This window comes from Leptonychotes weddellii, chromosome 4 (genome assembly GCF_054177405.1).
Source record: "Leptonychotes weddellii isolate Sample4059 chromosome 4, ASM5417740v2, whole genome shotgun sequence".
NCBI lineage: Eukaryota > Metazoa > Chordata > Mammalia > Carnivora > Phocidae > Leptonychotes > Leptonychotes weddellii.
Window position 1 is genome coordinate 129,769,562 of NC_138372.1, and position 25,374 is coordinate 129,794,935.

The window sequence follows — 25,374 nt, forward strand, 5'->3', positions numbered from 1 at the left end:
TAATGAACAGGCATGTCATCTGTAATGAACAGATGAATGTAGAAAATCTGTGTATCCCTCCTACTTCTTTGGAGAAAATCTTTCACGAAGAACTATTTGATCATGTCAGTTGGGCAAGGAACTCCCCAATGCTTGGATTTTTTTGAGGTTTCTTTGTAAATCTTGATGTCAGAGGCTCCTGTTAAGGCATCCAATAATTCGCTTAATCAGGCAGATTGACATTTATTTAGATTTCTTAGGCCATAATAACTTGAGCATCTTACATTTTCACCTGGATTGATTACCGATACATGTCAACTGACTTTTTGAGGAAGAAACAAATATACAAGAGATTAAAGTATTTTCCTCTTTATTTATTCTTCGTTAAATTCAACCTAAGGTCAGTGCTTCCATCTACACACTAGAAGCAAAGCCAATCTAACACATCATTTGATAAATTTTATTTTTTGGCAAGTCTCTTTTCTGCTCATCCTTGGGGGAAAGAGATACTTCATTTTTATTTTTTGTGATTTCTATGAATTGAGAAAAGTAGTGCTGAATTTATAGAATTGGGGACATTTATTTATTTTTTATTTTTATTTTATTTTTTTAAAAGATTTTATTTATTTGAGACAGAGAGAATGGGATACAAAGAGCATGAGAGGGAGGAGGGTCAGAGGGAGAAGCAGACTCCCCGCCGAGCAGGGAGCCTGATGCGGGACTCGATCCCGGGACTCCAGGATCATGACCTGAGCCGAAGGCAGTCGCTTAACCAACTGAGCCACCCAGGTGCCCCTAGAATTGGGGACATTTAAACTGACCCAGAGCCATTAACTCTTTGGTGGTAACTTTATAAATTTCATACAGACACATATCTCTTAGCTCTTTGCTTCACAATCAAAGAATCAAATTACCACCTATTACATGTCAAGTGTAACCAGCACAGGATGTTCTAGCTACAAATCTATGAAACTGACTTGGATGTAGGTCAAAAGAGTGTTTTAGAATCTCCCTTGCTAAATAAGTTAAATGATTACATTAGTATTTCTCTTAAGATGTTATTTTAAACTCATTTGAAACTATTTGCAGATAGAAATAGAGCTATTTTGAATGCTGATCTCAATATGAAATATATAGAATTTACAGACTACACAAAATTATTGATGATATAACATTCAACAGTCAGGGTGCTATGAATTTTACATTAAAATTTAATTATGTAGTAAAAAATAGTTGTTATAGCTAGAAAAAAATATTTTCAGAGGCAGCAGATACCCTCGGTGGAAATGGACAGTCCTACATAGAAAGAAAATCCAGGAAGTATGCAAAGTAGACACCAGGATACTTGGCATATATAATTTAATCAGAGATCACACAATATGACATAAAAACAGCAATTGACTAGAATATAATCTGCAACACGTGAAAACAGTTTAGAAAATGGATTAAGGTCATACTCTGACAGTAGGCTTCTTGGAAATACAGATGTAGAATCAGACAGATTTATGTTTCATCTGGTGCTACCTTGTCATCAGATTAACTTGAACCAATAGCTTGGTATGGATTCAAGCAGTAGATGTGTTGTTGATTAACTAAGTCTTGTCTAGTGAGACTGATAACCTCATAGAGCCACAAATAACTAACTATTGATTGATATTTTGGTATTTTTAGATGCAAAAGCACATTCTTCCTAATAATTGGAAATATAGCTTAAGACTATTTTGTGGGACAGACCTATGATTGTCTGAAATGATAACTTGTTAGGTATAATTCTCCTGATCAGTGACAAATGTGCATTTACACATCAGAGACTAGAATTTTATAGATTAATCCTAGTGGAATTTTTAGGGAAATCTTGTCCAACTATATTTATGAAAGCAAGAATATGTTCGGTTATTTTTTTCAATTGGGTCTATTGGCTGGCTTAAGCCTAAGACTTTCTCCTTTTTCAGTCATGTAGTTACAAAAACTGTACATTACAAACATTGTAGAAACAAGCTGAAAAGAATGTGCCACATATCCTGGGTAATCATCTATATGCAGTTAAATTTACAGATACAAAAGAAAATACAGCCTACTCCCTTATAGTGCACAGTTATTTTTTAGATACAATGTATCGCTAGTAAATGGTCATGGTCACCAAATCTAGTTGTCTCCAGCAGAGAGAATGAGAGCAAGATCCGTTCGGTACAGCTTCCCCCCATCCGATAAAGCCATTATGCTTTTCTTGTATGTTGGAATATTATTAATATCCAGATCCTGTATAGGATATAGATGGCATTGTTATCCAGCTAAATATGGAAGTTAATTAACCACTGTCAAGTGATAAAATGTAGGATGAAAACTGCTTGTTACATCAATCCATTAAGAGCTAGATTAAGTTCTTCCCCAAATGTGAATAATCGCAAGGTTGTTTTAAAATCTATTTATCAGTTATACTGTTTTGGGCCAGTACCAAATCAGGGTAAGAATTGAATTCTACTTCTGCTGCTCTATAAATCTTTAAGGTAGATTTCCAAAAAAGGATGTGTGGTACTTCTGGATGGATCCTTATAGTCTGCTTAAGAAATAAGTGGCATGGTCACTAGATTACCTGTTTATTCTTCTCACACAGATCCTTCAGTAAAGCATCCAATTCATTTTCATCTATGTATCCATTGCCATCCTGAGGGAGCAGAAATAAACCAGTATACAACCAACTGGACAATAATGGGGAATGTAATAGCTGATTCTTCAGAAAGTCTCCCTCCTGCATACTTGGCAGATATTCCAACATCTTAATGTCAGACCCTCAAAAGTCTTACTTGCCCCAAAGGCCCAAAATACATGTGAATTTCCTCTCATGCAGCACCTTACATTTATAAAACACTTTGAATCTTTTGAAGTACTTTCATATATAATGTTTCACTTTATGTTAACAATATCACCTCCTGTTGAAGTCATTAGTTGGCCATAAATATGTTCATGCCAACGAGGACCCTGAGGCCTGGGGAAGCCATGTGCTAGCCTGTGTCACACCAGGTAATGGCAGAGCTGTGCCAGAGCCCACAGAGGACAGATTTGGTCCAGGAGGAGAGAAATTAGAATAAAGGATGGTAACTATTGACACCACAAACCACCTTTCCTCATACACATGATGTTACCATCTATTACATGGGGGAGGATTCTGCTGGATATTTTCAACTAACTTAATCCTCATCCCACCCTGTAAAGTGGGTATGATCTCCTGATTACAAATGAGGAAATTGAGGTTTAGAGGAGTTTGGTATCTTTTTCAAAGCCTCAAAATAGATAAATTGTAGCATGGGACTTGAATCAAGATGCATCTAATTGGGACATACCGTACTACATTTCCTATGACAAGAATAAATTGGCTGAGTAATTTTAATAGCTCATGTTTCTTTTAATATGGACCTTGAGTTTGAGGGTTTTTCCCCTCTGTAAGTGAGGATTTTCCAAATTCTTCTAAACAATCAAATTATAGATAAGAAAGAACTTTTACCTGATCATATAACTCAAAAGCTTTATTGAACTCTTTCCCACACATTTTGACTCCCTGGATGATAAAGAGAGCAAAGGTTAAAGTGCTACTATTATATTTAATTGCGTTTCCCTTGGCAAATCTCCCACAGTCTAACTTTTCAAGGAAAATATTGTTTATGGTAGGGAAAAGAGAAATACCTGAAATTTAAGAAGAAAATTCTCCTGTACAGGTAGTAACCTTTTGAGAGAGAAATATTAATAGATTAGATTTTTTTTGGACGAGGATCAACTTATTATAATACCTGTATACTTCCTAAACTCACCTGGCCATCTCAGTTAATTCCAGCTTCCCGTCATTATTTGAATCAAATAATTTCAGCTGAAAGACAGAATGTTATTGTAACCACTGAAGAATGATTTATTGCAGGAAGGAGAAGAAAATTCAAAGTAAAGTACTTTGAGTTATCAATTACTCATATAGACAGGAAAATTCTAGAAACTAGCTTTTATTAAACTTGGAGTGCAAATTTTCAGTTCTTTAAGTTGGGTCAATTGCCAAAGTTTATCAGGACAATATAGAATAGTCAAACAGGGTAATAGTGATCTTAGCTAGATTCTAGAATACCGTAATTTATATTTCTTGCAAATATGTATATTTGTCAAGATGTGGGAGAGATGGTGTCTGGCAGTATATAGCATACTCTAAAATTCTCCAAACAATGATATGAAAATAAATATTTGTCTCCCTCTTTTAGAGCATAAAAGTACAAAGAGAAGCAATAGGCAGGTAGTATGAATAAATTCTTAGAGAACCGAATTTTTGACTAATTTTCAATTGATTTATTTTCCCTTGGACTCTAGATACCTCCTCATTGCACTTACATTCACATCCTACACCAAGACCCATCCAGATATAAACTCATACCCTTATTCAGGAAGCATGCATATTTTTAGAAAGTAGCAACTATTGCTGTGCTATAATACATGGAGGGCCTATAGATGAGATGTATTAAAATGAAGGTTGCATGCTACACAACATTATTTTTGTTTTTTCAAAAAGGAATATGATCAGGGTCATAATGGGTATAGGTTTAGTGAAGTCTCTTTAGGGAGAAAAAGAACAGTCTATGGTTTGAAATGTAAGAATTCTTTGTAAGAGGGAGATTTTTTCAGGGTCTGATACACATTTTATAAACTGTTGACCATAAGTTCTGATATCATCAAACTGTCTACCAAGACACTGGACACTTGATCACGCAATTTAGTGTCCATAGGGGAATATTTCCCTACATATATATTTAAATCTTAATTAGTTCTCGATTAATTTGCATCTCGGATTTGAACTGGTTTGGACATTGAATCAGATATGCCAGGCCAATCCAACAGGGGGAAAACTCCCATCTGAGTAGTTTTTAAAAGACTGCTTCAAATTTCTACCTTGAAAGGAGTCTTTGCTTTAAATAGACATCCCATAAGGCTGGCACAAAACAGAAAATTGAGAAATGTAGGTTATTGTCCATTTCCCATAAGTGGATCAAAGAGGATGCTTCCTTGCAATGAAAAATTTTTAATTGTTTTGAAATTAAAGATTAGTCCCACTTTATAATATTCTATAGTGAATAAGACAATAGTAAAGTTCTAGTGGTTTCTTTTTTCCCCCCTGCATAAAAGTAGGCTGACAGGTTGAAAGTAAACCTCATAACAGGTTTATAATCAAACCTTGTATAAAATGACTTTCCAAGGTAACTAAAAAGTCTAACTCCTTTATCAATATAATAGAACATAATTTTTATAATATACACTTGTTTTGTGGGTTATTTATGTAAACCTGTAAGGTAAGAATTCACTGTACCTTTACAGTACTTAAAGCATGTATAAATATATGTACTGATTTGGACAATTTAAAATTTTGCCTGAATTTCAAAAATTAAAATGTTGCCAAAATATTGGCCCAGAGCTGAATCAGTTTGGCAAAGACTTTTCCTATAGTCCTAATGCTATGAGTCAAAATGAGGAAACTACTACTTGAAATTAATGAAATTCATGGGCACTGGATTCTTCTATCTAGAACTTCATAAATTTTTTCATCCCTAAAACATTAAAGGTCTATGTGTAAAGCAGTTTCCTTGGCTCTATTATCAATATTCTTTTTTTTTTAATAAAGATTTTATTTATTTAATTGACAGAGAGACTGCGAGAGCTGGAACACGAGCAGGGGGTAGTGGGAGAGGGAGAAGCAGGCTTCCCGCGGAGCAGGGAATCTGATGCAGGGCTCGGGATCATGACCTGAGCCAAAGGCAGTCGCTTAACCAACTGAGCCACCCAGGCGCCCCTCTATTATCAATATTCTATAAGAGATCTTGGTTACACTTTATCATAGCATCAGTGTCAGGGTACATTTGGAACTCCTCACCCAAGCACCAAGACCGTATTCTAAAATACCCTTTTTTTTTTCGTCACTCAATAAATAAAGTAGCTGTAAGTTTTGTTTAAACTCTAACAAAATTTATGATTTTGTGAGTCATGATAAAAATGGATTCAGAACCTCCAAAATGTTTTTAGTTATCTAATTTATATATCTACAATGTAATTTCCATGTGTATAAATTATATAATTTAGTGATATACTTACACTGGCTTTGTAAGAAAAATGAATGATCTTTTGATAGATATAAATTATCTACCTCCACAAGAAAGGAAATGCTCATGTGTTGAGCCTCAAATCCAATGACGACAGCACTCAGCCTTACAAGGTGTAAACATCCTTAAGTATTTCACTTTTCAAGTGAAATGATACCTGTATGCATGTGATACCCACATGGTTTATTTATTTCATCCTCCATAGCCTTGAGAATTAACGAGAACACAGTAATATTTCATAGGGTCTTGGCTACTGTCTCTCCAAGATCAGTCTTACCATTAGGTCTGTATACTCAGCTAGTTTTGTATCATCAACAGTCTTGTTGGCTTTTTCCAGCAGGTCCTTTAGAAAGTTCTGTTAAGACAAAGAACACTCAGATAAATGTCACAAGTAACTTACAATCTGTTTCCATTTCAGCCGCCTTGAAATGGAACGTCCCAAGAATGCAAAGAAAGCCTCTTTTTGAGGATAGAACTGGGTAAGGAGAAGACCTTAGAAGGGAGATTATTCCACTTGGTTCACTTGGCATTCCAGCCATGATGCTGCCTTTGACAGGTACGATATCTGCCTTTTACTGAGACCTGATCTGTTGTGGTCTATGTTGCACTGCTTTTTTGACTTCAGTGTGTATCTGGATTGTGCACTGTGTAGGAATGTGAGTACAAGCTTGTATACCAGCCAGCCCAATGGGTGCATTTGTACATAATGATATCTTCATAAAATCTCATATGGCTTTTTTCTAAGAAACACAAGGGCCCCTCTCTCTGCCTTTGTAACATGAGGGAAAATTATTAGTAAGCCAGATGGAGAGGTACCTCTATTTTCAAGTGCATTTTCTATCTCACAAACTGTATTTTCACATCAGCTTATAGACAGTAGGAAGCTTGTTTCTCTGAAGGGCCAGTCACGTAGCTTTTGGGCTGAATGCAGTCCCAAACACCTTGGTTAGAATGCTTCAGCTGGCTGTTCAGACTAAGACAGTTGGTCACAAATGATGTTCTCTAATCCTTGAAGGGTATGCAAATCATATTAAAATACAGATTATTGTGGGAAGTATGAAAAAAGATAATTATTAATTTGGAGTTGGAGTTTACGAGGGAGTTAATTTTTTTAAACAGAAATAAATCAAAAGCTTTACAAAATCCACATAAATGACAGTGTTAGCACTTAGGCATATAATATTCAATTTTGTCTAGCGTTGTTCATTCGAGACTCCTTTATTTTTTCAAAAAATGAATTGATGCAGTTATGGAAAACTAAGTAGATACTGTGTTTGGATACATTGAGGGATTGGGTTTCTTTGGTTCTGCAGTGGTTTATTTTCTTCCCAAATGTACCTGTTCTGCTGGGCTGATTTAACTTTATTCTTTTTGAGGAAGGAGACCTTTTTCTTGGTTTGATTAAATGTATTTTCATTTCAAGCATTCCATTTCAAATCCAAAGTGAAGCATGGAAAATTCAAAGTTATCTATTGGGGGTGAATTTTATTTTTGAGCCTTATGAGTCTTTTGTCAGAGATTAATTGGGTTAAAAAGCCTCACCAGAGACTAAAATGGTGGTCACAAAAATAGCCTGGGAGAAACCTCGGGACGCTGAGATTCAAAGTCGTGACTGAGAGCAAGTGATATTTTACTCTATTATGGATCTTAAAATTAGCTTTCTTGAAAGATCCATTAAAAAAGAATACCAACTTATCTTCAAAATTCCCCAGAGAGGAGGACTTCTATTTAGAATCTCTTTCTGAGAATAAAATGTAGAACAAAGAAGGTCAGTATTAGAAATGAGCTAAGGTTTTCATGATGAACTTGAAATGATTTTTAAAAGATTGTTTTTTTGTCCTATGGAATAAAAACACACTAGCTTAACTGTCACCTTGTGAGCTCCAGGTTGTGCTGCAAGTTTGTATAAAATATATTGTTTTCACATTAGAAATGTTTATATTTCCAAGAGGCTGCTGTTGATTGTGTTTTAGCAATTTTACTGTGGTGCAAATGTCCTAGTTCCATCTCTAAAATTGTATGTGACTGTGACTCAAGCCATGTTAAACCATGATGAGGAAACTGGGTTTGATATTCCTATTTCCACACTTGACAAGAGGAGAGGTAGCTCTTGATGACTGAAGTTTGGAAGCATGTGGTGTTGTGGCGGAAAAAATATTATTAGCATTATCCGATAGTCTAGATTCTTTCATAAGCAGCTAGGTAACATTGAAAAATTATCTAATCTCTCTAAATTTCAGTTTCTCTGTATAACGGGAATAATACCTGCTTTGCAGGTTTTCTGAGAGGATTAAATCTTAAAATAATTTCAAGCGCCTAATATTATACCTGCCACATAAGTATTAATTTGCCTCCCTTTTAGTTACTCTATATCCTGAAGATTGACAAAAGAGGGTCTCTGGACTGAGAAATATTGGGGTCGATTTAAGGAAATGAGAGAAAGAATGTTGCCATACTTCTAAAAGACTAGTAAATTATTGAGTTCATGAATAATACAATGTATTGTACCTTGTGTATTTCACAAAATCTTTCACATACAGAATTTACTTGAGCTTCACAATAAATCTGAGACAAAGGTATTATTATCCCCATTTAAAAGATGAAAAAATCAGACAGAATAACTTGATTTTTAGATCTCTTTGCCTTCTCCTTTGTATCCTTTCCTCCCCCACCAGCTCCTCTGTACATCTGGGAGAGATGAATTGAGAAATTCATTTTCAAAGTTAGAATTTTTCAGAAGTTAGATTATATTAGGACTTTGTTGCCCTTGTTGAGAGGCACACAGTTTTATGGAATGGGTAGGAGACTTGGAGGCAGAGGAGTTTGGGTTTAAATATTGCAGCCCAGCATCTTCTTTCTGTGTGGCCTCAGTATATCACTAAACCTCTCTTAATCTTTTTCCTCATGAGGGTAGTACTAATCTCAGAACTGCCACGAAGATCAGATAAAATAATGTGCATAACATATAGTAGGTGTCCAACAAAATTGTTTGTCTTTCTCTTGAAAGAGAAATCTATTTATATTAGTTTAATTTATAAAGTAAAATGGCAAATTTCAATGAAAAGGAACATCTTATTTGGCTTAGTATATTGTTATATCTGTCTAGCATAACCATTTGTTTATACCACAGAAAATGCTAATTTTTTTGCATTGCTGAGTAGAATTTGAAGAAGTACTTGAAGTCCCTTTTTTAATCGGGTACTTCATTAACAATGTGGAAGAGTGGGTGAAAATGTGCCATTGCTCAACAGAAGTTTCTTTTGTGGGAGGTTTTTTTAAAAAAGAGTTCATAATTCTATTTAAAAGGGAAAAAAACTTAGCACAGGTTTTTGTTTGCTTACCTTAAGCTCCTCAGTTTCTATGAAGCCACTGTGATCAGTATCATATTTTCTCCATGTCTGTAAGTAATTTTGGATAAGGAAAACCCAACACATTAAAAAAAAGCCAACAATTTTCCTACACTAAGTAGCTTTCTGAAGACCTCCCTCCTGGACAGAGCTCTGTTTTACCTTCATGAATTCCTCACAGGACTTGAGCTGCTGGCCTCGGAAGAGCAGCAGGAAGTTCTCTTCTGTAGGTAATACATGAGCCAACTGAAAAAGATTTAAAAAGTTGTAAGGGAAGCAAGCCTCTGTCATTACTTCCTGCTAAATTTTTCTTGAATATACTTATTAGAGGCAGTTTTATTGCCTAGAAAACTAGGAGAGGAAAAACGTTTGGGTTGACCTTCCCTTTCTGATACTTTGTTCCCTCAGAGAGCCATTGTCTTTTCCAAAGCTTGGGTGGCCTTGCGTGATGGGGCTGTCTGGTCAGTGAGGTGGCCGCAGCAGGTGTACTCAGAGAGCACTGGTTTGACCACTCCTCCTCTGCTGGACATCCACGCAGATTCATCCCGGTGGCTTGAACCCTTCATCTCTTCTGTGCCACAGAGCAGTGTTGCTCTCCTCAGGGTGCACAGAATGTGGTATATGTGGGGACATACATGTCACATAGGAGGAAAGAAACTATGAGAAATGCGAATGTAGGGTAAAGGAAGGAAGGAAAAAAATGCATTCCCAGATCTGAGGAGAAAGCCTAAGAGAAGCAGGGAAGATAAACTGAAGACAGGGGCGCCTGGGTGGCTCAGTCGTTAAGCGTCTGCCTTCAGCTCAGGTGATGATCCCAGGGTCCTGAGATTGCGCCCTGCATCGGGCTCCCTGCTCAGTGGGGAGTCTGTTTTCCCTCTCCCTCTGCACCCCCCCATAAATAAATAAAATCTTAAAAAAAAAAAGATAAAGTAAAGACCGTTATAAGGCAGTGAAAAGAGAGGTGGAAAAGACAATTCACGATGAAGAGTGGAAATTGAACAGTAATAGGAAAAAACAGGTCTCAAACTGTTGGTTTTAGCTAAGAGGATGTCCACTGTCAGAATCCAGGGCTTGGGTTTATGATCTCTACTTCATGACCCTATGACCTGTGTCCTTAGTTCTCATTTCATAACTTTAGAACTGCCCCTCCTTTATTTTATTTTATTTTATTTATTTTTTTGGAACAAAGGGCCCCAGATCCCATTTTAAGATGACTGTAATCTATCTGTTATGTGCAGGGAGGGAGGGAGGGAGCTGGATTGATGGCCCCATTGCAGGCATGGGTTCTATTCCTGGCTCAGCAGCTAATTAGCTGTGGTCCCCAACAACTCCCTCAGCCACTTCTGGAACTTAGTACCCTCATCACTAAAATAAGGAGTTGAAGTAGAAACCAACGTCTCTTAAATGTACTGGGTTCAAAAGGACTTTGAGAATCTGTTAGAATCACTACGTCTTCACCATTAAAGAATGAACCTACGCATACTATGTTTCATCTAATTTCCTTGAAGTTCAGGCATGGACCCTTGTCCCTGGATTTTAGACCAAGCACCTGTGGTATGGATCAACCTTAAGTTCAGTATTAGTTCCAAAATTTCTACCAAATTATAGGAAAGTTTATCTCCCCCTGTCCCTTTAAAAAAAAATTTCACCCATTTAGGTATATTAAAAATTTTTAACATAAAATGGATCATTTCAATTTATATGCAAGTAATCTCTGTTTTTTTATGCCCATATAATATGTCCTTTAACTTGTTTTTAGGTCTTTAAAATAATACCTCAAATTAGATCCATTCAGCTTATAGACATTACATATGGAGGTGAAACTAAGGAACAGGCACATATATCTTACTAGAATGTTAATATGACTCTGTCAGAAGACATTTTCTTATTTTGGAATAAAGGTCACTAGTATAGTTGTGCAATAACATAAGCATTCATTTAGGAAATAAATAGTTAATGCCAATTCTTTTAGTTATTGGTATGTAACTTGTCAGATACCACTTTGTAAGCTGTTGTTGGACCATCCATTTCAGGAGGGCAGGGACCATGCTTTGTCTGCATCTCCTGAATGCCCAGGGTGGTGCTCAGCATGTTATATGTCTGACATAAATGCTGGGGATTGGTTGATAATTTTACTTCATTAAAAATACCTACCTAACATGTTTTATAGTATTTGTTTTTACTATCTTCATTCCAATTTTCTATATTGCTTGAATTTTAATAACTATTTTCACCAAAAAATAATTTTTCTTAAAAAAATTATACTTATCAAAATCCTCCAAATACATGAATAGAGGGAAAAAAATAAAAGAATGAACTAGTAAGCAATTACTAAATGTAAAATAAGGGAAAATTTAACCATCTTTGTTTCAAAAATTAAAGTTCATATAATTTGCATAAAGTTTAGAGGTCTCTAAAATGCCAAATATAGAGGCAGTAAAATTGTTCTGCATATATAGTATAAATGTGTATTTCTTTTCCCATGCCATTTTGGTCCTCCTCAGTTTCATTATTTAAAAAGATATAGGTTATATCTACATGCACATTTTCAATCTATTAATTTGAACTGTTAATGTTAAACTGAATATAGAGCCATCCTATTTTAGACATTAGAATGCATCTCAAACATTTAAAGATTATAATAAGACAAGCCAGCCATTAAAAGAGAAGCAATGAATACATGTGGATAGGATGTAACTATAGTGAACATAAATCATCTTTTTAAAGGTGTGTTTCACAATGTAATGGTCCTGCTGTTGATGCTTTCATCAATATATTGTGAATCAATGTTTAAATTTCAGAGGTGGGTGCAGTAACTCTCCAGATCTAGTGTCTTAGAGCATATCTACAAAGTAGGAGAGGTCTTTTATTGAAGGTGTCAAGTAAGGCTGCTTTATTCTCACATTTGCTAAGTCCCTGCTGTCCATGGAAGTATTCAATACTGCCTGATCCAACGTTATTGGTAATTTCTTAATCCTTGGGCTGCCTGCCTGATCTTTTATGAACTCGCAAAACTTTGTTATGGGTTGGAAAATAAGGAAGAATATCAAGGCAATAAGTAGAAGGCAGATAGTTGTGACCAGAATTCCTCGGAGCTTCAGTTGTGAGAACTGGTGTCTGTCAGTGAGAGTGGGGATATAAAAGTTTGCCTGTCTCCCCTAGATGTATGAAGACTACACACATCTTGAGGATAGGGTCTGTGTCTTATTACTGTTTCTTTGCCCAGAACCTGCAAAAATGTCAGTAAATACCTTACTGAACTTATGAATGAAGGCAATTGACTATGGTCTAGGGTCAGCATAGGCTGTAAATAAAGTTCCTTTGGAGATAATTATTACTGACTTATTACTGAATTGTGGATAGGTTTGGGGTGGATATTGTGATAATCTACCCAGAGCTCCCTTTAGGTGCTGGGAATGTTATTTTGAGAGAGCCTTTGGGGTACCTTTGGGAGATTATCTAGGCTGAAGAGAGCTGTCTTCCCAAAGACACTGTGTCCTATGACTGATCCACATGAAGAGAAAAAGGCGCAGTCCTCTTACTCAATTTAGGACTTCTGTGAAGGGCCGTTGCAGCTTTCGAGCCCACTGTAGGGTCAGCTGAAGCCCCTTTTGAGACTGTATCATGGCCCACTCTCTCCCTCTGCCCAGTCCTGTTCTTTTCATTTCCCCTCAACAGGTATGGTCCCAAGAGCACTTCCTAATAAATTTCCTTACTGATAATTTTCTACTTAGATCTGCTTCCCAGGGAACTGAGCATGTCACAGGGTTTTTACATCTTTGTTGTATTCCTAGGCATAATGTAGAACCCTCGTCTTACGTTTTGGAGTAGGTTGAAATTCTTTGCTATATCTCATATAGGTATGATTCAGAACCTACTAGGCACTGTGCTGGGGATTCATAGTCACTGTGGGTAAGAACCTTATAGGGAGGCAGATAATTTCAAACATTATTCCCACAATTTCAAAAAAGGAGATGTAGTGATAAACCTAAGTATTAGGTGCAAAGAGAGCGCACACAAAGGGAAATTTTACAAAAACATAAATGAGCTAAATAAGTCAAAGCACACATGAGGCGTAATTCTTAAATCCTAAAGACATTCATGGTACATGCTAGCCTCTTTCAACACATATTAGCAAAGCATTCAGTTCTTTCATTTGGAAACCAGAGAAGTATTTTTCCTAGGCAATTAAATGATTCCAGGAAACTTGCAAGGCAAATAATCTTATATAAACTTAAGGCTAGTTGAGTTTAATATTTGAATATGAAAAATTATATAAGAAGTGATTAAAAGTTTTGGCCTTCAGAAGAATTGTGTAGATTTTCAGTTTTTTAAAAAAATAATTATAGCAAATACATTTATTGAGCTTTTAAGTATGCCAGGGTTGACGTATTTGTTTGACATGCTTTATCACATTTGATGTTGGTACTTATACACCATCCCTGTTTACAAAGAAACAGGCAGAGAGAATAAATGAACTGCTATCATTTAGTTTGAACCAGATTTGAAAACCGACCGTCTGACTTTCTTGACTTTTGGGACCTTTGTCTTTAACCATCACCCTCCATTAAAATCTCCAATCAAAAACATTTTCCTAATCATTTAAAAATCTTTATCCAGAGGGAAGTTTTTAATCTGACTTACTGTCCATCATTTCCCCAAATTCTGAGGTGGACAAGTAGTCTGCCATGAAAAATTACATTCACTATAGCTAAACTCAAGTGCTCAAATCCTACTGTGGAAGAAAAGAGGGAAAGTAGTGTCTGCTTCCCTGGGAGAGATGTTACAGTTTTAGTATTTAAATAGCTTTTAGATCTTTTTTTTTTTTTTTTCCAGTGGATACACTGACCTGGGCAAATAGATACAAAAAAATTGAAGAGGATGGTAGTTTCCCCACACGTTGCCCAAGGGATCAGGTGAAAAGCTGAGAGAGTTGATATCCAACTAAGGGAAATACCTATACTTACTAGAAATTTCTTCTCTGGTACATATATTATCTGCTGAATCATTCAGTCTTCCTTTCTAATTATTTTAATCAGCCTTCCCTGCAATAGAGCTATTAGTCTGAATAAATTTAGAACATTTTTTGACTGTCATGGTATTTGTTAAAGTATCTCAGAATTTCAGTGCTCCTGTTTTGAGTTCATATTAACAGTCTCTTTATAAATGAACTATATTTGTGTGAATTTTAAAATCTAAAGACATGAAATTTTAAAAGTTCAGAAGAACGACATCTATATACTACCCTTCATTTTACATATTTCTAGATAGCAAAAGCTTGTTGTTGGGAAGGTCAGTCCACTTCAGGATAGAACTTTGAAAATCACTATATTTTCTGATCTTTTGAACAAATTTCAATTAAAGTCAAATCACTTTAGCTTATTTCCAATAGGAAAGCATACTACCACATGAATATCATTTGGTTTACCTTGATTAGATTTTTTTTTAAAGATTTTATTTATTTGACAGAGAGAGACACAGCGAGAGAGGGAACACAAGTAGGGGGAGTGGGAGAGGGAGAAGGAGGCTTCCCGCAGAGCAGGGAGCCCAATGTGGGGCTTGATCCTAGGACCCTGGGACCATGACCTGAGCTGAAGGCAGCTTAACGACTGAGCCACCCAAGTGCCCCTACCTTGATTAGATTTTGAGAAGCCCATCATTATACCTATTAAATATATAGGAACAACTAACTTCTTTTCCCTTTGAACACTAAAGCTACAATATCTTGATGTGAGTAGGTAGTTTATTATAAATTTTGGAAAACATGGGGTTTCCCATTCCATCATGGCTGGCTGGAGTGTGCGTATTTGTGTCCCATATTATATATAGGATTTCTTAGCAAGTGATACATGTCAAGTTGGAAAAAGAAAAGATGAACTTCATTTTATACAACTTCCTGGTGACACTAGAGGACATGTTATAAATTTGGGCATTCCCACTCTTCCTTTCCTCATTTTCAACATGTAATCTGTAACTTTCAATTTCTTCTTTCCAATGATTTTCAGAACCTCTTTACTCTCTTCACTCCTACTTACCCACCCTAGACCAAATCAACATGCCTATGAACTCCTGCAGTGATCATTCTTTCTGTTCTCCCATTCTAATTCTCTTCTCTCCAACTAATCACCACTCCACCCCTCCCCTTGCATGTGGCTGATAAATCAGATTAATGAAAAGAATTCTGGAATCATGGTTAGATCGAGGCTTGTATACACGTGTTGTCACTCCCTGACACTGGGACCTTGGACACATCATTTAACCTTTCTGGGTTTCAGTTTCTTCATCCTAAAATGAGGAATTTTGGCTAGTTTTTCCCTGGAGTCCCATCCAGCAAAAAATTCTTTGTCCTGGAATAGTTAAGTGAGACACATAAGAATGTATTAGAAAGTTTCTCTCCTTTTAGACTATTTCTTCTTCAGCTGATCTGAAAGTTTTGCCCAAATCATGTTTCAAATGCTTTGGCTGGATAATTTCTCTATACTTTGTGCATCCTTTTTTTTTTTTTTTTAAAGATTTTATTTATTTATTTATTTGACAGAGATAGAGATAGCAAGAGCAGGAACACAAGCAGGGGCAGTGGGAGAGGGAGAAGCAGGTTTCCCGCAGAGCAGGGAGCCCGATGCAGGGCTCTATCCCAGGACCCTGGGATCATGACCTGAGCCAAAGGCAGACGCTTAACGACTGAGCCACCCAGGTGCCCCTATACTTTGTGCATCCTGTTCAACGAGGCTTAAACTGCCCTAAGTAATCAACCAATTGAAGCTTGAAACTATTTTCTCTGAATGCAGAAAATGCTCAGATTATTTATTATTTAAAAAAGGTGGAGTGGTTTAGAGGAACATGGCTGGGTTCTAGATGTTTCACCATTTATTTCTTATTTTTTCTTTAACTTTAGTCAAACTCTATTGAAGCCTTAGGTTCCCCAGCTATAAAAATAGGTCCTTATATTATATTTAGGCTTGCTTTATTTTGTCATTAGGATCAAATGAGAGAATGTATTTTAGAAATTGTATATTGTCATACTAATATAAATTTTCTTATTGTGATTACTATAAAACTTCCTCAGTTCTTCATTTTAGCCTTCGTTAACGTCTTTATCCTCTTCTGTTACCTATCTTTTCTCACACACAAAACTTTTCTATAATAGTTTATTATCTCAAACTTCTAGAGAAACTTCTTTCCTCAAACCTCCAGGACAGTGCATCTGCTAGTGACCCCCAGCCTCTCATTCAAATATGCCTTCAAATTAGAATTCATAAGTGATTATATTACATAATGTATAGTAAAACCTGGATTCAAAACATACATTGAGTCCTTTTAAAAGTGTGACATGCATGTGAATTGGATCATGCTTTTTATACTATTGTTTAATCTACTATCACTGAAGAAATCAAGTAAAATAAATAGCTGAGACCACTGGAGTCCTTTAAGGTGAAGTATATTAAATATAAGATGATGGGGGGCACCTGGGTGGCTCAGATGGTTAAGCGTCTGCCTTCAGCTCAGGTCATGATCCCGGCGTCCTGGGATCGAGCCCCGCATCGGGCTCCCTGCTCAACGGGGAGCCTGCTTCTCCCTCTGCCTCTCTCCCTGCTCATGCTCTCTCTCTCTCTCTCTCTCTCTCTGTGTGTGTCTCAAGTGAATAAATAAAAATCTTTAAAAAAAAAAAAAAAATATATAAGATGATGGTCCTTCCTCTACTGGAATTATAAACTTTGCCAAACTTTGAAATAACCACATCTATAATTTCACTGATTTTTGATTTTCTAACTCATTTTGAATAGATTTACCTCAACTTATTTATGTTCCTTTAAGTTATTTTCTTATCCTTAATGATTTCATATCTTGATTAGTTGCCCTCTATGTCAATCTGTATGTCCCAGTACTGTTAATTTATCTATTTATATTGTAATGAGTTATACATAGGCAAAGGGGAAAGTGTATACTCCAGGGAAATGTTTTAATTACAAAGGTAATAATAGTATGTCCTTTCTTAACTCCTTTTGTAGTGCTGCTTAAAAATAAGTATTTCACAATGACATGACAGATGTCCTTTAAGACCAATTAATTGAAAGCCAGGTTAATTCTCTGAATCGAAGGTAAATTATTACAACATGTTGTTGACAGCCAGAATACATCACAACCTAATACACTAAAAATATTATAATATAATGATACTTTTGATTTGGCAGATTTTTAAATATAACTTTATTAATTTTTATGGACAAAGCTGTCCACTCCATTTCTCTAATAGCTTGCAGAGATAAAGTAGCTGAGACACCCGAGTTTCAAAAAGTACAAGTAAAGAAAGTAAAGAAAGAAAGCTCTTGCACAAATCTGAGAATGCCAAAGAACTGATGCATAATCAAAGTCTGGCCTCCTTGATTCATAAACGAAAGTTGTCCTCCATAGGAATAGTCCTCATCAGAAGACAAGATTTGACACCCACAGTTTTATCTTTTAGAGACTCAAAAGAAATCCTTTCTGGGGTGCCTGGGTGGCTCAGTCGTTAAGCGTCTGCCTTCGGCTCAGGTCATGATCCCAGGGTCCTGGGATGGAGCCCTGCATCGGGCTCCCTGCTCAGCGGGAAGCTTGCTTCTCCCTCTCCCACTCCCCCTGCTTGTGTTCCCTCTCTTGCTGTGTCTCTCTCTGTCAAATAATTAAATAAATAAAATCTTTAAAAAAAAATCCTTTCCTATAACACATCATAAAATATTCATTAATTTTAGTTAAGTTCTTTGGTTCTTTGTTTTTACTATGGTCAACTGCCAGTCTAAAATAGAATTTCAGGAACCAGGATGCAGCTTTTTGCCATCGTCATAGGGATTACAAATATATAGAAAATTTTACACCGTTAACAAGGAATGCCAATGAACCCTGTACTTGGTTGGTGTTTTGTCCCGGTGAGGCAGGGTAATGTAATGGCCTGGGTGCCCGTCCAGAAATCCTGGACCTGGGCTTCTACCTGTACCTATGCAAACAGGTGCCTGACCAAAGGCAAATCATTTCACCTCTCCACACTCTGGCTTCATAATGTGTTAAATTTAGGCTCTGGATTAGGCAAACTCTAAGGTCTCTTTCATTTCTGACCATTTTGATTTTAAGTTTTTGAAGAGAAGATAACATTTTACTTAGGCAAAATAAGCCTCTCAAAAAAGCCATATCCTGTTTGAGTTGGATTCAAGGACAAAATGAAGCTCATTGATTAATAGTATGTCAGAAAAATGCGTAAGTTCCTTACCTCTACAATTCCTATTTTTCCATCATCTCTCTGCCCATACTGATCCACAAAGGTTTTCATCTCTGGTGATAACTCCTAAAATTATATAAAAGAAGGTAAGAGGTTTATTTTAAAAACTATCAGTTATGCTTCTGATGGTGTTAATAACTTCTGCAAAGAAAAACTGGAATTGAAACCATTTAGAATTATGCACACCGATGAACGATTCTCATGAAAATTGAAGATATAACTGATACACAGTATTTACTGGTTTCAAATGAAAGGGTTATGATTATCACTTCTGAATCAATTACTTATTTATCTTCTATTAGTTTTGAGAATATGCTATCCTTTAAAAAGGTAGTCAGAATTATTGAGTTCATAACTTATTGAATTCAAATAAAATGTACTTTAAACATAGCTTGCTTCAGGAAAGATTCTTTTGTATTGCTACAACTAATTGCCCTATAACATTTTCCTTATTTTAACATGTTTTATCCATGGGAAGTAATAATAGGTGTTTTCAGTTTGGACAAGCAAAAAATGTGAGTGTTGAAGAGTGCCTCACATTGTCACTCTTCAGTGTTTCCAGTGTCTTTGTGTTTCCAACACAGAAGTGGCATTTACTGACTAAATAAATTGAACAATTAAATTCAAAAAAATAAGATAATAAAATGACCAATTTTTACTTTCATTAGAGACAGACAATTTTGATAACCTTAGTGTAAGCTATTGGTTATATGTTTAGGATCTTTGCCTCCCAGAATAATTTAGGGAGTGGTTTTTCCAGTGTTTCCATTTTTTTCTGAGATGTTTTCTCTCCCATGTATTTTAGTACAAGAAGATATGTTTAAGGGGGACAAAATGAATGCTTTCATTTCATTTGAATTATTTTGTCCAATCTATTCTATTGCTTACATAATCTCTTCACATATTGACAGAGGGCCATGAACTGTAAACTAGTGATCTAAATATAGAACTAGTATTCAGGAAGTTGAATTTATACCCTTGGGTCTCCAACATAGCCCATTTTAGATAGCCCTGTTGCATTAACTGAAGCCAATTTAAAATAGGTCAGCCTTTACTAATGTCCTATTCTATGTCCTTGGGAAAGTGTATTAAGGTCTCAATTTTTTTCATAACTAGCAAGATGGTATTATCTGTCCCATGAGTTTGCTTTAGGGATAGGTAGGTTAATATAGTTTAAGTTATATTGAGGCTGAATATCACTACTACTAATTGTTGCAGAATCCTTTTTGAACCAAAGTAAATATCTTTAGTAGAACTGAGGTAACAAATGGTAATCAAGCAATTTAATTATAAGTAGCCTTTAAAACAAAACTCTTCTATGGATTAATTGTAATATGCATTTATTAAATTTTATTACAGCAATAACTGTAAGAAAAGGAAAGAGTTCACCCCTTGACATTAATGGGACCATCAGTTTTGGTTTTTGCACATACCTTAAAGTAAACAAAAAACAAAGAATTTGATTTTAAACCTTAAAATCGTATAGTACCACTAGGTTAACTAGCAGAATTGACATTTAGTCTGTGAGTTTCTTGAGTGGTAATTATGTCAAAATCTACATTTTAAACAGTACAAAATACAATGACAATGATAATAAAATAAAGCTTTATAAAAATGCACACTTAAAGACAAAATACCATGTTTAGTATAAAAGGGTAATTTTGAAAATATTTTGTGTTGTTATATTTCATTACTGTTATATTCATTTGGGGCGCCTGGGTGTCTCAGTTGGTTAAACATCTGCCTTCAGCTTGGGTCATGATCCCAGGGTCCTGGAATTGAGCTCCATAGCTGGCTCCCTGATCAATGGGGAGCCTGCTTCTCCCTCTCCCTTTGCTGCTCCCCCTGCTTATGTGCTCTCTCTCTCTCTCTCTCTCAAATAAAATCTTTTTTAAAAATGTTATATTTATTTATAATTATATTAGTGAAATTTTTTAATTGCCAAACAGTGCTTCCATTAATACAATGAAATTTGTTATCCTGTGGCCAGAAATGAAAAGAAACCTGGTTTTTAAGGTTAGTCTTTATGTTCTGAAAAAGAAGAAATATGTAAAAGGTTTACTACAATGGGGCCAGGAGTATAGGGACATATTTGTCCAGTACATGAACCTCTCAATTCAAACCTCAATTTAGATTTTAACTATCCAAAGCCTATACACACAACCCAGAAAAATAGTCAACAATCAATGTATTAAGCAACATGACATAATCTTGTACTTGTGCTCAAGTCTGCTATTTTTTGATTAATATCTAAGAATTAGAATTTCTAGTAGCTTAAAATTAGAGCCTGGGCAGTAGAAAAAACTTTACAATCTTTAGAACTTTAACTGAAGTTATTTGTTTACAAAAAAGTACAAATATTAAAATGGGAAGAGAAAAAGAAAAATCTGAAAAAATGTAGTTTCTAAAGATTTGAATTTCTAAATTGAAAATAAATCACAATATTAAAATTACTTCTAGAAAAATTAAAATATAATTATTTAGCTACTGGAAGTGTCTTAAAATGTTTTAATTTGAAACTTTATGGCAAGTAAGATTTTTCCAAACATATTTTAAATATATATTTTTAAATGAAATAAGGAATTGTTTTTGCTTTATTAGTCAAAGATATATAGAGCTATAATAATACATGAATTTATTTATGGTAATATATAAGGAGGGGAGGGTGTACAGAGAGTACATAAAACATTTTCTATTTTATTTGATCCCAATCTACAATACCTTCAGGTTTATATAATATTAAATCTGGGTAAAACTATCCCCAGAGTGTTATCTGGTTTTAAATCCGTTCGGTCCATGAAAGCAACCGATAGTTCTGTAATGCATTATAATGCATTTTAGAGTCCTCTGGTAGTCTTCTGAATATGTTATACAGGGATGTGTATCACACAATTTTCAATTTAGATAGAACAAAAAGGTAACTCTATTAGTAACTTATATATTTATAAAATATCCATCTATATATCTATATATCAGTGCTTAAGGTGGTGATCTGCTAAAGGATCACGCACATCTGTTTTCCTCTAAAGACATAAAAGTTATATATAATCTGTAATGTAAAATTTCTAGCCAGTAGTTAAAAGGCCAAAGATCATTAACCTCTAACTAGCCCAAATCCAACACAGTGTTCTGAAATGCAGTCTTACATAAACCCCAATACACTAGTAAAATTCTTATCCTATTTTCCTCTGTGTTCCATTCTATTTTCCATCTGTGTTCTAAAGCTGGGTATATTTTATTTTTATGCTGAAAACATCTTAACAGATAAATTTATGCCCACAGGAAGTTATTCATAATTGGTAAGAATTGTCATTTATTTAATTACTTAATGGCTTAAGTCACGAATATAGCTTTTTTTCAAAACCCCATTAATTGTTTAAAGAAGCTTAGCTTTTTTAAAATACATGAAATTCTTGAAATTGTTTTACTTTTTACATCTCTGACTTTTGTGTTTCTCCCTCTCAACAGAAATGAACAGCTTTCTTGTTAAGTTCTTGCTCATTATTATATTGCAAGTTGTCCAGCTTTCCCTCAGTGAAAAAGGTCAAGAAAGAACATTTTCTTATCTGTCCAACCACATCAACCTCACAATAATAAGTAGCAATAAAACAGGAGATCCGTAATCTGCAGATCTGTTTCCTGACCACCAAGGGGCAGAAATGTATTTCTACCCCCCCCCCCCCACTTCTCATGCAGTTAAAGAGAAGTTAAAAATTACTTAGTAGAACTCTATCGAAGAGGAGGTGATCTGCTAAAAGATCTCATGCACCCACACTTTTAAGCATTATTAAAGCAAGTACAAGTATAGAATCTATATTTTAAAAAACTCTGATTTCATAGTGTAAGGTTTTTCCCTTTAGGGGATCTCTTTCTTTTCCCCTTTCATCTTCCCCCTACACAATTTGGAAAGGTGCTTTTTCCTCTCCTTTCTCAGTCAATAAATCTACATCCCCTCAGTCTACATTCCCTGGAAACCACTTGATCTCGCTGGCTCATTATGAAAAACTCTAGAATATTTATGTTTTAAGGTTGAAGGTCTTTTTCCTTGGTTGCAAACTTAAACCTACCAATCCAGCTTTCTTCCGTGCTTGCTGGAGTTCCTGAATCAAGTTCTGCAGCTCCTTTCCTTCCAGGTAGCCACTTCCTGCAAAGACAAAGAGGCACCCAGGTATCATACATCTCATTCTGAGCTTCTGCCCCTTTCAATTTCCATGACAGCTATAGTTCTGGCCACTTGCGAAGCTCTCTCTTGCCTCTACATTGATTAACCCTGAAAGGATGCGGATGCGGAAGCCCGGCAGCGCTGCTCTCTCGGTGTGTCAAAGTTTGGACCCACTAAGGGCAAAGGAGGATGGTACGGATGTTAAATGTAGCCATAGAAACTTCAGGGTGCAGTGTCCCCCAATCTCTGCTTGTTCTCTCACTCCCCTCCTCCATCGCCTTCCTATTCTTAACATTCCTGGAGAGAAAAAAAAAGTTGAAGGTTTTGGGATAACATAGAAAAATATATATAAACTTTAAAGTTGATGGTTTGGCAGCCAGCCGGAGAGACAAGATTAGAGAGATGGGGGAAGAAGTAAAGAAACGAGGGATAATAGGATCAGGAGGCTCAGGGAGAGGAGAAAGGGTGGAAAAGGGCAGGGACAAAGGGGTCTTCAAACAGTTAAAAAGAGAGAAGATAATCACCGTCTGCGTCGAAATGAAGCCAGATTTCGAAAAACTGTGAGGCTGTGATCAGGGAGGATTGCAGGTGGGATTCTGCCATCGTACAGCCGAGTGTGTGTCTGCGTGTATGAGTATGCGTGTGTGTCCGTGAGAGTGTGGGGTGAGCAAGATCCTCAGGGTGTGTGTGTGAAAGAGATCTGGGCTGCGGAGGAAGACGGGGGCGGATGCTGCCGGGAGCTGTCCTCAGTCCTGCTCGGCTCAGGCGGTCCTCCGGAGTTCTCTCTCCACACCCCGCACCCAGTTCTCAGTATTTATTCTGACGGCCGAGCCGGGCCACGCCTCCTCCTGCCTCCCATTCCTCATTCCCGCCTCTAGCTCGCACCAACCTTTTTCCCCTCCCAGTTTTCTCCTCTCCTCGCAGGGAAGCTAGCTGGAGCAGGAGTTTTAAAGTGTAGGAAGCAGCAGGTGGTGGGAGATCCTTAGCTCAGAGACTGAAGGTTGAAAACAGACACCCTTTCTCCCACATTCTCCTAATCCATAAAGTATCCTCATTCCTGAATATTATAGTGAAATAACATAAAGAGGTTTTGATTTTCAGATGTAAGAGGAAAGCTGATAAAGAATACAACCATATAAATAATGCGTGTGTGTGTGTGTGTTGTGTGTGTGTGTGTGAGGGAGAGAAGGAGAGAGACGGAGGGAGGAAGACTTCTCTGAGACATTTTAGTATTTGTTTAAACAAAGGCAGGTGAAAGTATTAGGTTAGTATTAGGTTACTTTGATTAATGTGTACAATTAATTTATTGGTATCAACCACTCTATTTTGGGTGCCTCTCCAGTCATCCTAGGAATGTTTCTTAAGATGGTTTATATGCACAAGACCTGCCAACATGATGAAGTAGGATTATGTGGGTTGTTTTTTTTTTTTTTTCCAGCTTGAAGTAGACATATAACTAGAAAGTGATAAAATTAAGTTATAAAATCTTAAAATGTTAGAGAAGGAAGTGATCTTAGAGATACTATGGTTTCCTTCCTATGAGTTTAGAAAGAGTAAGCCAAAGCAAAGAGAAACCAAGAATCTGGTCTAAGTTTATACCTAGGTGGTTTAGTGACCCAGCCAGCACCCCATTTGGAGGCCTTAACGCGTATATCTCTTCTTTCTATGCCAAGCAATCTTTGTTGAAGAATTTTTCAGGAACTGGAAGTGACCATCAGAGTTGGAAAAACCTACCTAACTGATTGCATGTTACATTTTAAATATGTAATAAATTTAGATAATTTATTATTTACATAAATACTTCTAAAGTGTTTGGTTTTGAATCTTTTGAGACCTTAAGGTCCTCTAAAGGCGTATCTTAAGTATCTGATTTACAATGGTACAAAAGCAAAATGAAGGAACAGCAGAAAATCCAAATATAGCCAATATAGACTTAAAGTGAATTAAAGTGAATTCACCAAATTTTATTTTTTTAACTTTGTGTAATTAAGTATGAGAACCCTCAAATTTATGTTTCTCAGACTACAACTCTACCCAGTAGCGGATTCATGGAATTTTTTATGTGTATCCTTTTCAGAGACCCATTATTTGAAAGCTGGTCTCTTTCAATAATCTTCTCAATGGAGTTCTCTCTTCTATAATACTTGGCAGGCAGTACACAAATTATTTTCATTTTAGTTACCTTATCTGATTCTCACTTTTAGTGACTGAGAGTGTTATGCGGAGCAATACTATTATTCTTAGTTTACACAAGAGGCAAATAACTATTCTTGGAGTAAATAGGTGTTCATTAAATGTTCAGTTACTTATATTTGTGTTCATCCAGCGAACATTTATTGATACTTACTATGTCAAGCATTCTGCTAGACATTGGAAAATAAAAGACATGGTGGCTGCCTTCTTGAAGCTTAGACTTATGGGGGTATGGTCACATGCATGCAGATGACAGTACATGTGGATATAATAGAAGTATGCATAAGTTAATATGCCTGCATAAGCCTCCCTGTTTTTCTG

At 36.0% G+C, this 25,374-nt stretch overlaps 1 protein-coding gene across 1 annotated transcript; it reads right to left on the bottom strand.

The window, feature by feature from the left end:
• Nucleotides 1-1,321: 1,321 nt before the first annotated feature.
• Nucleotides 1,322-23,857, bottom strand: CALB1 (calbindin 1). The gene is made up of 11 exons (XM_006729427.3): nt 23,385-23,857; nt 22,766-22,842; nt 18,690-18,764; nt 9,611-9,694; nt 9,443-9,499; nt 6,379-6,456; nt 3,786-3,841; nt 3,661-3,700; nt 3,482-3,535; nt 2,573-2,644; nt 1,322-2,238 (listed from the first exon to the last, which is right to left on the bottom strand). Exons 1-11 carry the CDS (start codon nt 23,461-23,463, stop codon nt 2,125-2,127), a joined length of 786 nt encoding a protein of 261 aa, XP_006729490.1. The 5' UTR covers nt 23,464-23,857; the 3' UTR covers nt 1,322-2,124.
• Nucleotides 23,858-25,374: the final 1,517 nt, after the last annotated feature.

Coding starts and splice junctions, on each gene's coding strand:
- CALB1 (XM_006729427.3), bottom strand. CDS start 23,463: ATGGCAGAATCCCACCTGCAATCCTCCCTGATCACAGCCTCACAGTTT. Junction 3,701..3,785: donor GAATTAACTGAGATGGCCAG/GTGAGTTTAGGA, acceptor CTCTCTCAAAAG/GTTACTACCTGTACAGGAGA. Junction 2,239..2,572: donor TGTGTGAGAAGAATAAACAG/GTAATCTAGTGA, acceptor TATCCTATACAG/GATCTGGATATTAATAATAT.